Source organism: Trachypithecus francoisi, unplaced genomic scaffold (genome assembly GCF_009764315.1).
Source record: "Trachypithecus francoisi isolate TF-2019V2 unplaced genomic scaffold, Tfra_2.0 Lachesis_group8, whole genome shotgun sequence".
In the NCBI taxonomy this organism is placed as follows: domain Eukaryota; kingdom Metazoa; phylum Chordata; class Mammalia; order Primates; family Cercopithecidae; genus Trachypithecus; species Trachypithecus francoisi.
The window spans coordinates 38,314,652-38,335,025 of record NW_022681473.1 but is presented as its reverse complement, the minus strand read 5'-3'; the positions used below and the strand labels follow the sequence as shown (position 1 = coordinate 38,335,025).

At 38.1% G+C, this 20,374-nt stretch overlaps 1 protein-coding gene across 2 annotated transcripts in view; it reads right to left on the bottom strand.

Annotated features, from left to right (window-relative positions):
* Window positions 1-1,335: 1,335 nt before the first annotated feature.
* SLC5A12 (solute carrier family 5 member 12) overlaps window positions 1,336-20,374 on the bottom strand; it is an 88,966-nt gene continuing 69,927 nt past the window's right edge. For both annotated transcript variants that reach the window (XM_033206093.1, XM_033206092.1), the window contains 6 exons: window positions 18,885-18,952; window positions 15,059-15,145; window positions 12,355-12,521; window positions 9,999-10,102; window positions 3,925-4,052; window positions 1,336-1,770 (listed from right to left, as the gene is read on the bottom strand). In XM_033206093.1, coding sequence (XP_033061984.1) covers window positions 1,621-1,770; window positions 3,925-4,052; window positions 9,999-10,102; window positions 12,355-12,521; window positions 15,059-15,145; window positions 18,885-18,952 — 704 coding nt within the window. In that variant the 3' untranslated portion in view covers window positions 1,336-1,620. The remainder of the gene's footprint in view (window positions 1,771-3,924; window positions 4,053-9,998; window positions 10,103-12,354; window positions 12,522-15,058; window positions 15,146-18,884; window positions 18,953-20,374) is intronic.

Sequence of the window (20,374 nt, the reverse complement as noted above, 5' to 3'; positions counted from 1 at the left end):
CTTTTGACCCTTTCCCTCTTATCCCAAATGTATTTTTTTTTTATCATCTCTCTTATAAACTGTAGCCCAATACCTTTTTTCTCCTTCTCTCTTCTCCTTTTCTATTTGAGTGGAGGGAGAGAAGGCAAGGATTGAGTTCTGTTTTATAAACTCCAGTGTGTCTGTTTTAATTCCTCCATTGATTTGTCTTTCTATCTTTTCTAATAATAGATATTGGTATTGTCTATTGCCTGCTTCTTTCAAGGCTTTCTCTTTCAAGAAATATTTAAAGACAACCTTTGGAGTTCCTTATCCTTGCCTATTTGGACTATTTCTTCTTACTTTGCTAACGCACTATTTCTAGGCCTTTTGCTCTTATCTGGCCACCAAAATAAATATCAGATACTTGTCCTAATATATGACTCTCAGATACAACTTTGTTTCTTACTATTTGTCCTCTGACTTGGCCCTGCGACATACTGTTTCTTTCTTTTACCTTTTCAGAATTGTATTTCTTCACTTCCTCCAAAAATCTTTCACTGCTCCTTCATTGGTCAACTCACCTTTTAATTGGCAATGCCCTCATTATCCAGAACTTTAAACATTATTTTCTAGACACGAACTATGAAGTTCTCCATGTTTGTTACCTTACCCAGGTGGAGTGAGTTGAGCTTGCTCACATGAGCTGAATGAGCAGAGTACAAGTCTTGTGGACAATGTGTTTTGTCCAAAGAACACTATTGCTGGTGAAATCTTCTATAGTCTGTTACACTATTTGCAACGTTCTTTTACCAAATTCTATTCTAACACCTTCTATAGGACATTCCTTTTCTCTTAGCCCTGAAAAAAGGCTTCAGACTTCTTTCTGAGCTCTGAGGCAACTTTTCATTGTAAAGTGATAGAAAGGAAGAAGAAATACTGCATGGACAACATAAAAGGAGCAGAGATTTTAGTTATCATCGCTCCCACTAGCCAGACATACCATATTCTCCTTCTGCACTTAGCTGAATTTTTTTTTAATGTTTGGTCAGGACAGCTAATGACTGGAATGACTGGAAGAGGACCTAATAGTGGTGGTGAAAGGATGTTAATAGTATGTTAATAGTTATATGCCAATTGCAGCTACAGGATGGGAGATGGGTGGCATAAAATATGTCTACATGTATGTGAGGTGTGAGGTCAGAGGTGGATATCATTTCTCTGTTTTATTCCTCATGGTAGAAAAGCAATAATATGCATATTCCTATTGCCCATTCTGCCTTTAAACTCCAAGATATTTTGATGGTTAAAAAACTACTTAAATGAAAATCCTGAAGTTTAATACGACACCAAGAAAACAGACTTTGATTTCTTGAATGGTGATGAAATCCAGTCCTAATTTATTCAAGAAGGAAGTAGTCAAGGGCATTTGGAGCAGGTTGGTTTTTCTCTGTGAAAGTTGGAGTCTTTCAAATAATATCCTGGGAAACAGTATTTTGCATGTAGTAATAAATAAGTACAAATAGGCAGCAGACATCCCTGTCTGCTAGCAATGGCAACTATACAAGTCTACTAACAAAAAGGCAAGAAGTATGTGGAGTTTGTGTGTTTTTGTGTGGGTATTGTGTGTGTCTGTGTGTGTGCATTCATACAGGTGTTGCCTTAGAAATGGGTAATCTCAAATGCCATATTGTTGTAACTTTTGTCCTTAGGATCATAGCCTGGAACATGTACCAGGCTTTCTCTCCTGAGTCCGTTCTGTAAGACAGATTCAGCCCCTTGTTTCCAGGCACTGCCATTCTCAAGGTTTTCCTGAGGAAAATAGAAAGACACATATCAGCAATATAGCTTTGATGTATTCCAAATTAACCTGAGAGAATCTTGTTTAGGCCTTGGCTTCAAAAAATTATATATAAGTACAAAAGAAGCATAAACAACTCTGACCTAAGACAATTTCCAATTGATAACTTTGATAATCCATGTAAGGTACTATTTCTAATGATAATACAGCAAAAAGAATAATTTATTGAGCAGTTACAGTATGTCTTGTGTTACATGAAGAAATTTTTACATCTCTCATTTAATCCAGCAATCCCGTCAGGTAGTAGTATTACATTATAAGGAGAAACATACCTCTATCTCATATGAGGATGGCCCCCTTCCTACCAGGAATAGGAGAGCCTGCTGATAATAACAGGGACACCTATACACAAACTCCCCTGCATGCTGCTCAACATTATTTTTTGGCAAAGAAGCCCAATAGTGACACAAGGAGTGTCCCCTCCCATTCAACTTAGCCTTGAGAACAGAAGCTGGCTGCCTGAATTAAGTAAGTTTATTATTTATTCCAAGAAATTCTATCTTCCTGAGTCTGCAGACCAATAAATAACTTGATCCATTGCTTCTAGAACTTCTTCAAAATTCATTTATACAAATAATAGGCTGCTTAACCAGCTGCCTTCTCAGCAAAATAAATTGCTCATCTGGGTAAACAGCCCTTTTATCCAAAGTATAGATTGTTCAATGAAGCAAACTGCTTGCTTATCAAGCCACTGTTCAATTATCAAAACTGACTTTAGGATCCTCACCTGGCTATGTTTTCCAATTTTAAATTCTCCCACCACAGTTTTGCCCAGTTCCAATAAGAACCCTGAATTGAAAGATCTACCTTAAGTCACTTAAGCTCAGAATTCTATAAATGTCTGCACCTGACTTCCATACTCTGAGCCTCTCTGTAAACGTGGTGCTCTTGCCTCCTGCCATAAGTAATAAACTCAGCTTTAGGTGATATACATATTATTCTGCTGTTTTCTGGAGAGGAGAGCAATGGGCAACTCAGAAATATTTGCTGTGATTCGGGTTAGGCTTCCCTCTCCTAAAATCATAAAAGAATAAAATGTCTGGGACTAACAGTGAATATAAGTTTAAACTAAAAAGAAAAACACAACAACAATAACAACAACAAAACACTCCTGCACTTAATCAAGCTGAGAAGACAGACACTGATAAGGCCAGCTGCTCCCAAGGTCGGGCAGTCATCAAATGCCGTAACAACCCTTTGAGTGACCATGGCACTCTCACCAATGCTGCCCCAGATAGCTTTGTGGTCATTTTCTGCTTCCCATAGACCCCTTTAAGAATCCTTCAGTGGGAACCCAAACCTTACAAGACATGTTCTTCCTCCCTCTTGTTGAGGGTGGCATTCGCCGATTCCTCTGAAGTACCCCACCTTGCTGCATCAAGTCAGTAAGTCCAATTTTGTCTAACTATAGGCTCCTTCTGGTGGTCTTTGGCTGATGAAACCTTAATAATACCTGGACAGTGTCTCTAGTACTGCCTGACCTAAACACACTTCTTTTTCCCAGAATCAAAAGAGCTAGGGAGTTAGAGAGTTAGGTGCATCTTGCTGCTTCTTTGCCTGTATAATCCCACCATGACCTTGCTTTCCATTTATATTCCATGGAACTGGAAATGCTTGTGTCCATGTTGCTCTGATAATCCCCCTCTCACTCATCCAGTTTTCAGATCAGAAAAGCTGGAGTTGAGGAGTTAAATAATTTACCCAAGGAATACAGGACATGGAACCAGGATTAATTCCAGGACTATCTGATGCTGAGGTCCATGCTTTGAACTATTATAGGAGAATGTGCCTTCAATTTGTTCCTTTTCTATTATTCGCTTTTATATTTTCCTGGAATTCACCTTCACAGGGGTTAAAACAAGCTTTGAAAACTGACCACCTGTAATGCCAATAATTCAGCTTCAAGGCACTTTTACCTATCAACATATGTATGTGCTTAAAAGCTGATTAGCTAAGGTAACTCTGAAGTTGAAACTCAAATTCTTTCAAGTTCTTGCAATCACTGCCTTCCCTTTCCAGTGCATCTTTGCAGCTGGTTTAAATAGGCAAAACCAGGAATCCCTTTGAGTCCATACACATTTTTAGAAGCTCAAACATCAGCTCACCTGCTCTGTGCCACTGTCATGCTGAACTCCGCACCAGCATAGTGTTTTGTACTTCTTAGACCAAAAGCAAAATAAATTACAAACTGGTCTAATTAACAGTGGTTGAATATCCTCACCTCTTTGGCAACCTATTAACAAAAGAACAAATAGATTAGATAGTTGCAGGCCTCCAGGTCTTCCTTTACAAATTTAAACATTGTCAACTTGAAAAGTAGGTTACTTTTTAGAATAAAAGTGAAAACAAGACTGAGTGGTTAATAAACAGAAATTGGTTAACTGCTGAAAGGGGTAGGAGTTCATTTTTTTATTTTTTTATTTTTTTTATTATACTTTAAGTTCTAGGGTACATGTGCATAACGTGCAGGTTTGTTACATATGTATACTTATGCCATGTTGGTGTGCTGCACCCATCAACTCGTCAGCACCCATCAATTCATCATTTATATCATGTATAACTCCCCAATGCAATCCCTCCCTCCTCCCCCCTCCCCATGATAGGCCCCAGTGTGTGATGTTCCCCTTCCCGAGTCCGAGTGATCTCATTGTTCAGTTCCCACCTATGAGTGAGAACATGCGGTGTTTGGTTTTCTCTTCTTGTGATAGTTTGCTAAGAATGATGGTTTCCAGCTGCGTCCATGTCCCTACAAAGGACGCAAACTCATCCTTTTTTATGGCTGCATAGTATTCCATGGTGTATATGTGCCACATTTTCTTAATCCAGTCTGTCACAGATGGACATTTGGGTTGATTCCAAGTCTTTGCTATTGTGAATAGTGCCGCAATAAACATACGTGTGCATGTGTCTTTGTAGTAGAACAATTTATAATCCTTTGGGTATATACCCAGTAGTGGGATGGCTGGCTCATATGGTACATCTAGTTCTAGATCCTTGAGGAATTGCCATACTGTTTTCCATAATGGTTGAACTAGTTTACAATCCCACCAACAGTGTAAAAGTGTTCCTATTTCTCCACATCCTCTCCAACACCTGTTGTTTCCTGACTTCTTAATGATTGCCATTCTAACTGGTGTGAGATGGTATCTCATTGTGGTTTTGATTTGCATTTCTCTTTTAAACATCAACAAATTGTCACGTCAGGTAGACTCATGACTGTAGAGTTAAACAGAGACAACCTATTTATTTTTAAATATCTATTATAGAAAACTCTACTAGTACCCTTCTTTGGCCAACAGAGGGGATAGCAGTAATTATGCAATGTCTTCCTTTAAAAAAGCTCTTGATTTTTTAGCCAAACCAGATATATTAATATTTGAGATCATCTAAGTCAGTATTTGTAAAATTAGAAAGAGTATTTTTATTGTTCCTTCTTTTCTTTCACCCTAACATCCTGAACAAGCAATATCCTCATGTTCCTCCCAGGGACTTTAAGCATTCCTCACACCTCCTCATGCCTCACACCTCCTTTTCCCTTCCTCAAAACATACCTGTTCAATGTCCTATTTCTTCAAATCCTGCTGTGGAACAAGAGTCAAATTGATATTCAAACCAAGATGTAAAGGCCAGTGATGTTGCTCCTCCCAGAATTTATGCACATTTTAAGTCATAAAGACTATTCACTAATACCCTATGTCATCCAAGGATAGTTATTAGTCCCATAGTCAGTGTAGTGTAAAGATACTAGAAAGAAGAGTGGAGTAGCGGTTATACCATTGATCAAATTTCTTTTAAGTGCCAGATACTGTGCCCATCCACAAACTTTTCCTCAAACTGCTTTCTAGAGACAAGAAAAAAAATTGTAGATTTGTTTGGTTTTTGTATAAGACAGAGTCTCCTGCTATTGCCCAGACTGGAATGCAGTGGTATGATCTCGGCTCACTGCAACCTCTGCCTCCCGGGTTCAAGTGATTCTCCTGCCTCAGCCTCTGGAGTAGCTGGGACTATAGGCACGCACTACCACGCCCAGCTAATTTTTTTGCATGTTTTTCTGTAGAGATGAGGTTTCACCATGTTAGCCAGGCTGGTTTCAAATTCCTGACCTCAGGTGGTCCGCCCACCTCAGCCTCCCAAAGTGCTGTGATTACAGACGTTAGCCACTGTGCCTGGCCAAAAATGTAGATTTTTAAAATTCTAAATTGAGGCTTAAACAATCTATTCCCTGGCATTACGTCACCCTGTCAAAAGACATTTGACCACATAGAATTCTACTAGTGTCGATAATAATATGTATCAGTTAGTCAGTGTATTCTACATACTGGGCACATTTTACATAGATTATCACTAATCCCTATAAATAGGTAAGTATTGTTATTCTCTTTTCAGAGATGAGGAAATGGTGAACTTTTCTATGAGCTAATAAATGATGAAGTATATGTTTAGTTAAACATCTGTGATCTCACATTCTGTAACCCTCCATTTGTCTTTATGTGTGCATATGTGTGAGTGGCAGAGGAGGGGTTGCACAACCTCAAAATTCTATGCAAGGGCATCTCTGAATCAGAATAATTTAATTTGGAACAAAGTCATTTCCAGGGTTTCAAACAGAGAAGAGTTTTGTCTCTGAATGAACCACAAAAGTGTCAAACACTCCAACAAATGATGGTGATCTATTGTCTCTGAAGAGCAGGTCCTGAGGTTTGGACAGGACTCTTTGCTTCATATGGATTTAGATTCTATTTTCTTCTAGAAAAAGATAATATTGCCTTTGGGAGATAGTAGATGGTAAAGCAAAGTATAGAGCTATAATTCTCACAGATAGGAAAGTTGAAAATGAAACTCAAATTCTCAAACCAGAAGCTCTGTATTTGCCTTCAATCATGGATTTATCATCTCTTTCACGGGCAAGACCTTGGGGATTGAGCATCAGTGGACTGTTGAGAAAATTGGGTGAAACCAAGTTCGTCAAGAGGTTGCAGGACTATAGACATATTAGGTGAGAAAAGAGAAGAAGGTCAAAGGGGATGAGATCATTTCCTGTAGACAAGCAGGTTTTTCCTAAGGAAAAGAGAGTTCATGCTTATAGAGGAAATGTCACTAGATGTATAGTAACTTGGGGTGGTTTTGAGGAAAGTTCCCCTTCCTCTAAGCAGAAGCAACTCTACGCCAAGGTACTGACTCCATGAGCCGAATGCAACCTAGAATCCATTCCCTACATGGTCCCTCTACTGAGCACAAGCCCCAAAACTCTCAGCAGAAGTCCTGAGTACAAGAAATAGGCTTAAGTTGCAAGTCAGGAAAGTCAGATTAGGAGTGGCAAGGACATAAAATTTCAGAAACCTACGAATAAAAAGATAGTCTATAAACATTCAACAGAAAGAATGGTATGAGTGTGTATGTGTCTGTGTGTGTGTGTATGTGTGTGTGCATGTATCTGTGTGTGTGTGTGTCTGTGTGACAGAGAGGAGAGAGAGACTGAAATAAGGTAGATTACATACAAGAATCAGAAATTAGAATGGTATCAGCTTTCACCACAGCAAACTGAAAACTAGAATATTTTTTATCTATCTCACATCATTATACAGAGCTGCGCAATTCCTGACAATTTATAAAGTAGTACAGTAAATTTCTCTGATGAGATGAATTATCTAATGCAAAGATTAACTTCTGTATGTTAAGAGATCGATAGTAAATATTTTAGGCATTGCTGGCCAGATGTTTGTTGCCACTACTCAACTCTGCCTCTGTAGAGTGAAATCAACCATAGTCAAAAGCAAATAAATGGGCAAGCTCTGTTTCTTGAAAAAAAAAAAAGAAAAGAAAGAAAGAAAATAGGTAGTAGGCCAGATTTAACCTTAATGTATGGAACCATAATCTAAAATATAAACATAATAGACTGATAACTAAAGACTTCATATCAGAGACATGCAACTTTATGGTAAATGAGAAAAATACAGTAAGATTCAGATAAATATAAACTACTTTACACTGAAAAACAGAGTAGCATCAATCTCTACATACTGTCCTGATAATGGGATGTTTTGGTCACTTGATACACCAACAATGGTATTTGTTCTTGATTTAGGAAATGATATTTTCATTTCACATGTCTTAAATGGAAAAATGAAAAAATAACTTTCAGCCACCCAGCAGAATTTTATCAGTAATAATGAAGAATTTAAAGTGTATCTTAGCCCAAGATCTCCTTTCAGCAGCTGATACACAAAATGATTAATGATATAAACTTCCCGGAGTTGCTAATCAACACAGACATGATTCTATGTGTCAACATATATGAGTAACATAAACAGCATATTTTTTAGGTGCCATATTTTATCTGGAAGAAGTATAATTGAATACATCACCTATTAAGACCAAATAAGACCAAGATAAAATATAACACAAGGAGAACAGGTCCACAAAAGGCCTCTGTCCTTCCTTACTGATCCTATTCTACATTTCAACATTATAAGACTTTTTAAAAGATTCAGTGGGTATTACAGAAGATTTGTTAAAGCCTCTTGGTGAGCAGACCTGAGGATATCAGGCTAGCACTAAGGCCTCATTTGGAAGACAGGCACCAGGAGGCAAGAACATCTGCTGGTCATGTTCAAACATTTTTCCAAATGTTTGAAGGCATAATTAGACTTTGTTAAGAGTGTTCACTTTTGGTCTCAAGGGCATTTCACTAAGACCTGGTTCATCTGGATAAAAAGAAAATGTAGGGATTAATACCAAAAGAGTTGTTCATGCTGAAAATGTGTAAGAATTTTCAATCAAATTTAATATAAGTGCTGCTGTATCAACATAACAGCATGCTAATTCTGGTGCACACATGGAAAATATAGACTGACAAACCACTGGATTTCATGTGTACACATTTCCTGCTTTAGAAGGAAATGTCCAGGCAGCTGAAATATTGGCTGTCTTCTTAGTTGTGACCGACCACTAAACTGAAATGTCTAGGTATATTCCTCTAGCATCAAGGAAGGAGTCAAGGATGTCAGGGTACTAAGGCAAAATCTAAACAAAATGAATAAACAATCTTTCGCCTGAAACTATTTAAATAAATAAAGACATTGAGAGAGTTGTTATTATGTGAAAGACTGGGGTTACAAGATTTATAGTCAATTCTTTATCATAGCCAATATCTTCTTAAATTTCAGTGAATGGCTAGTGATATCATGCGCAGAACAATAGGGCATCGGAACTTGCATATAACATTTCTAGTACACAGTCACCAGAAGTGTTGCCATTCAGGTTTCGTGTTGAGTAAGAATGTTGGCCATTGTTCACTGGTATATAATAGTTGTGGAAAAGTAGAATACCTTAAAAATTTTTTAGCTAAAATACGTACTTCAAGGAGGTGGAGGGACAAAAGTACAGTGAACTTATTCTACCCCATTATCTCCCACACTCTCACCACCACTACGAATCCCTCATGGGCTTTGAAACAAAAAAGACATTAATCCATCAAAAGGGCAAGTATGGATGGTAGACACTTTGTGAAAAATGGCTGACAATGAAGCTGCTCACTGCAGAGAACTCCACGACCTTAGAGGAGCAGCCTCCAAAGGACAACATAGGCAAAAACAACAGTGTTTTGCTTTTCTAGTAAGCTAGCAAAGGCTGACTTCATGAGATAGTAAGATGGTGATGACAAAAATTTTGTCTCTTACTGAGATGAGGGGAAAAGAACCACTCTGAATATTTAACCTTATTTACTCATTGTTATATTACGGAGGGTTTTTTATACTCAAGCCTCTGGGGAACATGTGTCAAAGCATCTTATTTTTTGATAATATATGGGAAATATTTGAATATATGTGCTTTTTTGTTTGTTTGTTTGTTTGTTTGTTTTTTGAGATGGAGTCTTGCTCTGTCGCCGAAGCTGGAGTGCAATGGCACACCATCTCAGCTCACTGCAACCTCCACCTCCTGGGTTCAAGCGATTCTGCTTCCTCAGCCTCCCGTGAATACGTGTTTTATATATTAATAATCAGATATATAATAATGAAGGGCGCCTTTGTATGTCAGCTTTGAGAGAGTAGACATCTCTGTGGGAAGAAGGGTTTTTTTGAGAAACTTGAATTCAAACCAATAAGACAGTCAGCCAGTCCACCAATGCATGCACTAGCCTATATCTTCTTTAGTCCCAAAGGGAGGAATTATAACCAACCTGTTAGGAGGCTGATGATTACTCCAGCAGCAATGCATCCTAGGCAGCCCACTGCACTGTAGTAAAGGTAGGAGATTGAGTACCAGGTATCAGCTATTGCAGGTCTGTGGAAAACAGCACATGTCACCAATTCCATGCATTCTAAAGACCCACAGTGATGTAGAGGACTGCTCAGGATTCGTTTTAGGGCCTGTCATCTCAAAAGCCTAAAGCATAACTTCTTGTCATTTAAAAAATTATATTTAGACAAAATGTGCTTTGTATTCCACTCAATCTAATTCATTCCTGAATTACAAATATAACAATATAGATACTGAATCATAAGTATTACAATGAGGATTGTGTCTTTCATTTCATTTGTATTATTTATTCTTCAGACATTTATTAAGCTCAGATTTAGTGCTAGTGATTGTGACAGGCATTAGTGATCTAAAGATGAGAAAGTCACAAAGTCTACATAAGGAGCTAATAGATAATCATAAAATGGGTTGGTTTTGCCTCAGTAGAAAAGGTATAAAAGATTAAGGCAGCCTTCATAGTAGTATCAAATTCAGATCAATGCGTGAGATGATACTTTAGCTCATTTTGAAAGAATAATTAGTAGTTAATCAAGCAAAGAGGGTAGTCAGGGCCAGGAATTAGCATTCCAAGAAGATAATACAGTAAGTACAGGCAGGAGGGAAGAATCAACATGGTTCATGATGAACCATAAATAGGTTGAAATTCTTTGATATAAAATTTATGGAAAGAAAATGAAACTCAAAGGCAAATGGAAGCAAAATAATGGAGTGCCCATTAGGAACCTGAGTCAAAATGAATTTTATGGAGGAATGGGGGACACTAGTACACCTCTTGAAAAATAAACAGATTTTAGGAGAGCGGAAATGAACACTAAAAGACATTCCTATAAAGGAAATAGCTTGATTAAGGACCCAAATGTAGGAAAGAGTGGGATAGGCATAGGTAGAAGAGAAGAGACAGAACTCAGAGTAGAAGGAAAACAATAGTTAATAACATTAAAACCACAGGAAAGTTTGGCAGATATTTAGCTCCAGGATAAAAAGGTTGCATTTTATTCCATAAGCACATGAATCATTGAAGTCATCTCCATGTGGTAGTAATGAGTTCAGGAAGGTGCTTCAGAAAAAATAAATCTAGTGATACTTGGATAGAATGGGTTGTATTAGAAAAGAAGAGAAAATAGAAAAATGGAGGAAATCAAAAATACAAATAAGATAATTTCACTTTTCTGGACTTTGTAATGACGAGAGTAGCCTCAAGATTGACAAGGACAATGGAGAGGAGAAGATATGCTGGGCCAAGAGAGACTTTCATAAATGTAATTTGCCACATTATCTGGCCAGTTTGAGAAGGCTGGGCTCAGAGGAAATGAGCGCATACAGGGAGGTATTGATGATAATCAGAAAAGGGCTACTAAAAATGAAGTACTTTTGAGGATACACAAATAACACAAATCCTGTATTTTCTAGACTTGCTCTTACATATAATTAGAATGTGAGTGAACATTTATTAAAGTCATGTGTAGTGCCACTTGATATATATATACACACTCATATATACATATATATACAGGCATATATACATACATATACACACAAACACATATACATACAAAGAGAGAGAGATATATATTAGTCTTATCTCATTTGATCCTCTCAAAAACGAAGTATAGTAGGTACTAATACCCTCATTTTTCAATCAAGGGCTCTGAGAATTCAAGAAGTTACAACTTACTAACTTGTCCAAAGATACAGAGGGAATAAATGGTAAAACCAAAATCCAAACCCAGGTATTTCACATTTCAAAGTCCACAATCTTCTCTCTACACAATAGTATCTGATGTGTTTTGATATTTGTGATCACTTACCCCAGCCAGAAGCAGAAAGGGAAATCCTTTGTTAAACCCTGTGTTCACATTGTTTGGTTTAGAAGCCATAGGTTCATAGCAGTGCTCCTAACTCCACATACCTATAAGCATTATCCTCATTGCTCACAAACTTCTTCTACTCAGTTTTATTCTTTGAGGACACCATATTCCTCATACCCAGTCACCTTTCAACCCTCCACTATTTTTCTGTTTTGTACTCATATCTCCCATTAACTCTTTCACCAAATCCGTTTTTGTATGTCTGAATACCTCTGTATTCAGACATACAATGGACATCTGCAGAAAGCTGCAGCCCTGCGTGGCACTCTTCAGTGCTGGGTACTTCCCAAAGTGAGTCTCACAAGAGAGCAAGATGTGTCTCATCACACTTATCTCTGAAGAGTGCACCCCCCTCTTACCAGGTGACCCACTCTCTGGGACTCAGCGCCATCTTTAAAGTCAGCATACCTGCTGGATAGCACTGGAGACCCTGTTGCTGTCACATTTGATTTGATACATTGGTCTGTTGATAGAGGCAAAGGCCATGTCTTAGAGGCTGGTGCAGGGTAAATGAAGGCCCCAATGGCCACCCAAAATGACAAGATGATTCCAGTAAGAAGACCTCCTAGTGCACCCTGGATGAAGAAGAAAAAAGTTAATGGGAAATTTGACAAAATTGTCTATTGAAAGAATAATGAGATGAGGAGTTCTATGCCTTAGAGATTCTGGCGTTCCACCCCAAATCTTGGCCACATGTTTTGGAAACACTCTACTCAAACTGCCTTCACCTCAATTCCTGTAATGCAGGTTTATTAAGGAGTGACTTGTTCTTTAAACGAAGACAAGAGATAATTTCACATTGATCAATATATTTAGATTTCTAGCAATAATTATTTTTCTCCTTAGGGTTTCTTTCTCTTACTACTTAAAAAGCTGCTGAAACTTTGATTCTCATTAGCAGACTTTCAGAAGTTAAGGAAAATTTCAAATATTAGAGTCATTTTTTGTTATCGACAGCTTTTATACAGAAAATATTACTCCTATCTCTCTTCCTAAGTAACTGACAGAGTCCCCTGAATCCCTAGTTTTGAGTTTTTTTGTTTGAGTATGAATACTAGCAAGTGCGTTTAATAGTCTTGTCATTTAAGGTTTGTATTTCTTGATAAATAGTGAAAATTCAAAGAATCATTTTTCTTGTAGAGGTGGCAGAACAATTTAGCAGAGATTAAGACCACTAGAGAATATAATCGAAGGTTTCTGGTCACTGCTAGGAAGCTGAGCCTTCTGAGTCAGAGAAAACAAACCTGTTGGCTTCTCTAGTTAATCAGAAAAGAATAGAAGAGATCGTGGTAAGAGTTCCAGAATGCTTTCTTCATTATTATTTGAAGAAACTAAATCAGTGTGTGTGATTTGAATACTTGTGCCTTGGTCTAAACAAGTCGTCTGCAAATTTCTAATATAACAGTCAGACAATAAATATTTTAAGTTTCGTGAGCTATGCAGTATCTGTCACAACTACTCAGCTCTTCTCTTATAGCATGTAAGCAACTACAGAACAATACCCAAACAGAAGAGCCTGGCTGTGTTTTAGTAAAATTTTATTTATGGGCACTGAAATTGGAATTTGATATAATATTTTTGTGCCAGAAAATATTATTCTTCTTTTGACTTTTTTTTCCCAACCACTTAAGTCAAAACCATTTTTAGCTTGAAGGCCTTACCAAACACAGGCCAGATAGATTTGGCTTGAGGCATATCATTTGCTGACCCCTGGCCTACCAGTAAATGGCAAATGGATTTCAACTGGACGGCTAACCCTGGTTGATCTATAATAGCTAGCTGGAGAGCCATGTTGAGACAGATTCTGAAGTTGCAGCCACATTCTGTGGGAAGGAGATCCATGATTGGTTAGTAGGATCAGTCATGGCCATTGATGAGGGGAGAGGTGACACAAATTTGTAATATTTACTATACTTTAGTAAATATCTAGGCAAAGGACATGTCTTAGAGGCTGATGCAGGGTAAATAAGGGCCCCAATGGCTGCCAAAAATGACAAGGTGGTTTCAGTAAGAGAAATCAAGGTGGTTTTCCTGACCAAATAGAAAAAAACTACAATGTACTAACACAGATAATAAATTCATGTTTACAGTGCACTGTAAAATCTTATGTAGTTAGCTCATATTTTTTTGTGGCTAGGATATTGTCTTCCCTCACATAATCTCCCCAAAGACATAATATTCTTGTCAACCCCAATATCAGACAGGTGATTAAGACTGCTTGGGAAGTGCTGCAAAGACCCGAATGCTCACTGCCCATCAACCTCTTTATGTAGCCCAACAAGATTTATCTAGGAGAAAGGTCAGTAAGGGTCAGGTAGCCACAGAGACCTAATCAGGTATACTATCTGACACAGATATTATGGAATATCCTATAGTATATAGATAAATAAGTGTAAAGTCAAGCTTTCTGGAATCAAAAGGCTGTCTTGAAATACATGCATGTAAGTGTGCAGATGGCAATAACTGGAAAATGGCAATTTTGTTAGATTGAGAAAATCCTGCTATTATAAATGTTTAAAAAATATTGTTATATTATTTTTCCAGATAATTATTTATTTTGATTTATACTCAATACACAGTTATCCAACCAACATTTACTTGAAGACATACTATTAGCTTGCCAGAGCAGCAAAATAAAGATCCGGCTGTCAAAACCCAAGTTTGTCCCTTCTCCCCTACATAAGTTAGTTCATTAGTTTAATAAAGTTAGTTATAAATCTAGGTAACTATACACAGAAAACAATTAGATTTACATTTGTAAATATGAATTTTCAAAATTGTGTTTCAACAAAACTAGTCTTGAATTCAGAATCTATTTTACAATTAATGTTGTGGGCCTTTAATTTAGAGAAGACTTAATTTAATGTCAAAGAGTCAGCTTTCATGTCAGGATATATGGTAGTTCATAACTACCTCTGCTCTTCTTTCATTTCTGTTCCCAGAAAAATGTCACTGAAGTCAGAGATAGGTAGACTCAAGCTCTGTTTAATTCTACTGTGGATTCTTTTCCTGGTTAAGACAAATAGCTTTTCCAAACAGGGGTGAGAGGAGGAAGAAATGGCTGGGACCAGTTTTTGACTAGGAATTGTGAAGATGGCTGTGGGATCCTTACCTTCCAGTTCACAAAAGGGAACAAAATTCCCAAGGAGAATAAACCCAGCATTGGTCCCCCGCACATGCCGTGAATGCTGAGGGAAGCCTGTGGAACAAAAGCAGACCAGATGAACCCCCCACTGAAGGGCATCTGTGACTTCCTGGCATCATCCCTCTCTTGCACCTGGGATAAAATTGGGTCCTAGTTCTGACCGTGCCATTTATTAATTATGTGCTTTCTATAAGTCATTTCTCAATTCTAGGCTGAATGATAAGCACTGCCTTTATGTGTGTGTGTTTCTGTGTGTGTGTTTGTATAGTAGAAAGGCAAACAACTTGAATTTAGTTTGAAGTCCAAGCTGAAACTCATTGAACTTCAAAGTGTTCTTTCTCCATAAAAAAAAAAATAAGGTCATAGAACCAAGGAGACTTCAAATCACCTCTAGAAAGTGTTTTTTTATTTTTTTTCCCAGAAAGATGGGTTGCAATGCTTGATTGTTTTTTCCAGATTAATTTCAGAGAAATCAATGCCTCAGCTATATTCTTGACAAAATGGAGGTAGATGAGGGTAAAGCCTTGCTTCTTACCCAGTATCAATACTTAAGTTAATATTCCTGGCATTTCCTCTGCTGACTGATAGCATTGATTCACAGTTTCTAGGGTCGCTGAATTTGAAAGTTCATTTACTAATGATTACATAGGAGAGTCAATAAATTAGTAAAGGTAATTTTATCTTCCCCTGTGGGAGAAATATTTCACAATCTCTTACAAAGTCACTAGCCACCATGCCTCAGAAGAAAAAGGCCTTCACATGATAAAAACAAACAAACAAACAACAACAACAACAACAAAAACAAGGTGGTGGGGGAGGAATTCAAGAGTTCCTGGATTTAAAACTATGTATGTTTCTGTAGTGTACAAGCAAACTAATTTTAATTTTTACCTTTATTTTGTTAATATTAAGCCTGTTTAATTAGAGGAAGACTTATAGCTCATCTAATTCAGCCTACTCCTCAATGCCCAAATACCTTCTAAGCCACTCCTGCAAATACAGGACAATAGCTTTGTGCATTGGGGTTAGGGTTGCCTTTGGGGCTTGGGCAGGATATTTTACCTTGCTGTGCCTTAGCTTCCTCACATGTCACGTGGGTATGCTAATACTTGCTTCCCATTTGGGGGACATGGGGTTTGGTGAGTATTCAATGTGGAATCCAAGAAAAAACACAGAATACTGTCTGAGGACTATGGAGCACATAAAGGCACCAAAGTGTTGACTACTACTATTATTATCTTTTTATTACTGCTCTAACCTTCTCTATTAGTGAGCTCTGATCCCTGAGGCATGCCATTTGTTTGCTGAACTGTTATGATATCCAGAAAGTTTTTTCTCAAGTTGAGATTAAAATGCCCCTGGAAGTCATTAACAGCTCTTAGCAGAATTAGCTGATAATCATTAGGACAGCAGCATATTGGATAGAATGACCTTTCTCAAAGGGAGCTGGGCAAATCACGAACTGATCTTCCCTGCTGCTATTTGACCCCAGCCCCTCCTGCCCCACTACTCTCCATCCACTCCATTGTGGTTCTGTGGTCACATGTTTCAAGTGAAACAGGTTTCCTTACTAGAGGATTTTTCAGAGCCCTCAATATGCCCCTGTATCATGTGGATTTGGGGGAGTGGAATGTAGTGTGCAGTGTATTCCAAAGTCTTTTGATTGTGGAAATTTTCTTTCTTGGAACATGTCGCAGGATGAGACTTTCCAGAACACATTTTCTAAAGTCTTTAACTAAAACATTGAAAGGGTCTTTGTTTAAGGAACTTAAGCTGCCCCACTCTCACCCTCAGCACCACCCATAAACACATACCATGGGTACAGGGTGGTTTCAGAAACATGAAATGAAATTAAACCTGGCTCTATATCTCATCCCTAGGGTACCTGATTTCTTGTCTTCTTCCCATATGTAAATTCTGAATATGAATGTTGTGCCATTAAACTCAATTTAGCAAGGGTGTTTGGAAAATTAAATAAGGGAATTATAGTTGCCTTTTTTTGCCCGTCAAAGTCAGATGTGTTCAGAGAAATGAGTGGACCACCTTAGAGTCAAATACCTCTCCTAGGAAAGGAGAGATCAGGGTTTTCATTCTTGCCTATCGACATCTCTTAAACTGCATGGCACACATCTTAATCAATCAAGAAGGTGGGCCCAGCATACTCAACTGAACGAAGGCAGGAGGATGAGGGCATCACTCACCACTTCCTCCTCACTACAAGAATTGTTTTCCACCAGTCTTTGGAGGAGTCCTTGCCTATCTGGAGCCCCTCATACTTCAATTGCAGAGGAGCTTACAGTGGAAATATCTCTGGAGGAAAACAATTTAGTGACTCTAATCACCACCAGTTGGACATGATGATACTTTCTTAAGAGTAAATACTGATTGTGGAGCACAAGATATCAAGAGGCAACTTGGAAATATAGGTTCCATGAATAGGAAAATAAATCTTAAAAAAGTACCTGAGATCACTAAAGACAAACCTCGCCACCTTGCCACTTCTGCTGTGTAGACGGGTATATATCAGAGTGCTTCAAACATTATGAAGGGATTATAAAGCATCTGTGATAAAACAGTATGTTAATGGCCTATTAGAAAGGACACCATGTCCCACAAGTTCTTTTATGTAGACAAGTGAATTATTCCATCACTTAGCTCTCCCAGATTTGTTCCCTGAATCTTATAATGGAATTAATGGAACTTATCTAAGTAATCATTGGAAGGATCAAGTAAGTTAAACTGCTCTGGGAACTGGAAGGCCTTCTATAAACATTAATGATTATTATTCACTTACAGTGACTCATATCTTCATTTGAAAAACATTTATTGAAAACTTATACCATGATAAGAAACTCTAAATGATGTTCAGATTACACAAGGCCAGTTGTGGTGGCTCACGTCTGTAATCCCAGCACTCTGGGAGGCCGAGGCTGGTGGATCACTTGAGGTCAGAAGTTCAAGACCAGTCTGGCAAATATGGCGAAACTCCATCTCTACTAAAACTACAAAAATTAGCTGGGCACCTGTAATCCCAGCTACAGGGAAGGGTGAGGCAGGAGAGTCGCTTGAACCTGAAGACGTGCTTATCTGATGCTGTTTTGTGAGTTGGGTAACACGGGGAATGGGGATGGGTGGCTCAGGAGACTTGGGTCATAAACCTAGTTTTTCCACTAACTGTGAGACCTTGAACAGGATATTTTTACTTTTTTTCCTGTAATCACCTGCAAAATGAAGATAATTGAAACAGATTATAATTGAAACATAAGGTTCCTTTTAGTATTGATCTTTTATGGAATTGAGAGCTGTGAGTTCATCTTGGATGATAGGTGGAGGTGAGTAGATATTCCATTCTACCACTCTTTAATTATGTAACTTTGGGACAGTTACTTCTTAGTTTCTTCATCTGGAAAATTAGTGCATTAATTATACTACTTTAAGAGAAGTGATGAAGATTAAATGAAATAATACATTTAGGACTCTGCCCAGAACAGAGTGTTACATACATGTTAATTATTATTGTTTTAACTATTATTATCACTACTTTTATATCAGGATAATAAATTCTCAGATCTGAATTTTTAGGAGTTTCTAATTTTATCTCACTATCCTATTACTAGTTTTAATAGTTTCTCCTTCTGAAAGTGATTTTGGTTGAAATTTTACATGTATTTTTAATTGGGAGCTGGTATTATTAAATGTCAGCCTTTGGATCTTGGAGGAAGAGGCAGGACATTAGAAGAGAGTGGAGGGAAGTTCTGGTGACATCAAATGTGTCTTTTCCTTCTTTCGTTACCTGCACAACACCTCCCAGGACGGATGCAGCCACAGCCATAGAGGTACACATCACACCAAATAAGAGACCTGAAAGAAAGAAAGACAAATGACAACCGTAATTTCCTGAGGGATTCTTGACTTCAAGGGATGACTTGGCCCGCACTCAGAACTGTCTCTGATGCAAGCCCTTTGCAAAGGGATCTCAGTGAGGACCGTCCTCCACATTCAGCCATCATCAGCCCCAAGAGAGGCATTTAGGAAGTATCTCTACCAAGGAAAAGTTTCAATGACCTGCTTCCTCAGGTCAGGCGGAATGAACTGGTATCCAGCCTCAAGGGTTATCCTAAGCTTCTAGAAAAAATCTGTTATGTAGAAACCACATGAAAATGTGAGAAAGGTCCAGACTAAATCTAGACAAAATTAGTGGAAATTAATTCCAGCGCAACCACCCTCCAGCAAGGAGCTGAAAAAGAAGCTACTAATTCCAGGAGTCCAGTAGCTTTTCATCTTAACAATGGCTAAATAACGTCTACACATTCTATCTAACAGATTTCGCACATCTGGAAAGTTTTTCAGATTTTTCCCTTTGGTGCTTTATTTGTATTATCCTTATAGTCCTTAGTTATGCTACATAATGATTTATTTGTTTCTATATCACCATAAGGGCCTTCAGAGTACAGTGCTCTTCTGGTATCATACAAGCTCACTAATAAATCAGCATATATGTTTTAGTCAATGTGTAAAAATAACGTCTTTTCTAAACCATCTTTTTTTTTTTTTTTTTTTGAGACGGAGTCTTGCTCTGTCTCCCAGGCTGGAGTGCAGTGGCCAGATCTCAGCTCACTGCAAGCTCCGCCTCCTGGGTTCACGCCATTCTCTTGCCTCAGCCTCCCGAGTAGCTGGGACTACAGGCGCCCGCCACCTCGCCCAGCTAGTTTTTTTGTATTTTTTAGTAGAGACGGTGTTTCACCGTGTTAGCCAGGATGGTCTCAATTTCCTGACCTCGTGATCCACCCGTCTCGGCCTCCCAAAGTGCTGGGATTACAGGGTTGAGCCACCGCGCCCAGCCTCTAAACCATCTTTTTAAAAAGCCATTTTTTATACATCTTTGTTTAAAAATCATCTCAAGAGTACACTGAATTCCAATAATAACACATAAACTAAATAATAGAGAGAAAGGCAAAAAGTAGCAAGTAGACAGAGACAGAGACACAGTGACAGAAATGGAAAGAAAACTATTGTGTTGATTCTTTTTGAACATTCTCTGTCAGCTATATATCCAGCCCAGTTCCCAACATGACTATTAATTCAATCTTATTGAATACCAACCATAGATCTGACACTGCACCAGATGCCAGTGCTATAAAGTTAGAATGTGATTCCTGTCTCTAACAACTTTCACTGTAGAAAGGAACTACTTGTAAATTAATCCAACAAGTATATGCATATACCCAAGAACAATGCCTGGTACACAGCAAGTACTATGTATTTATCATTTTTATTTTATTT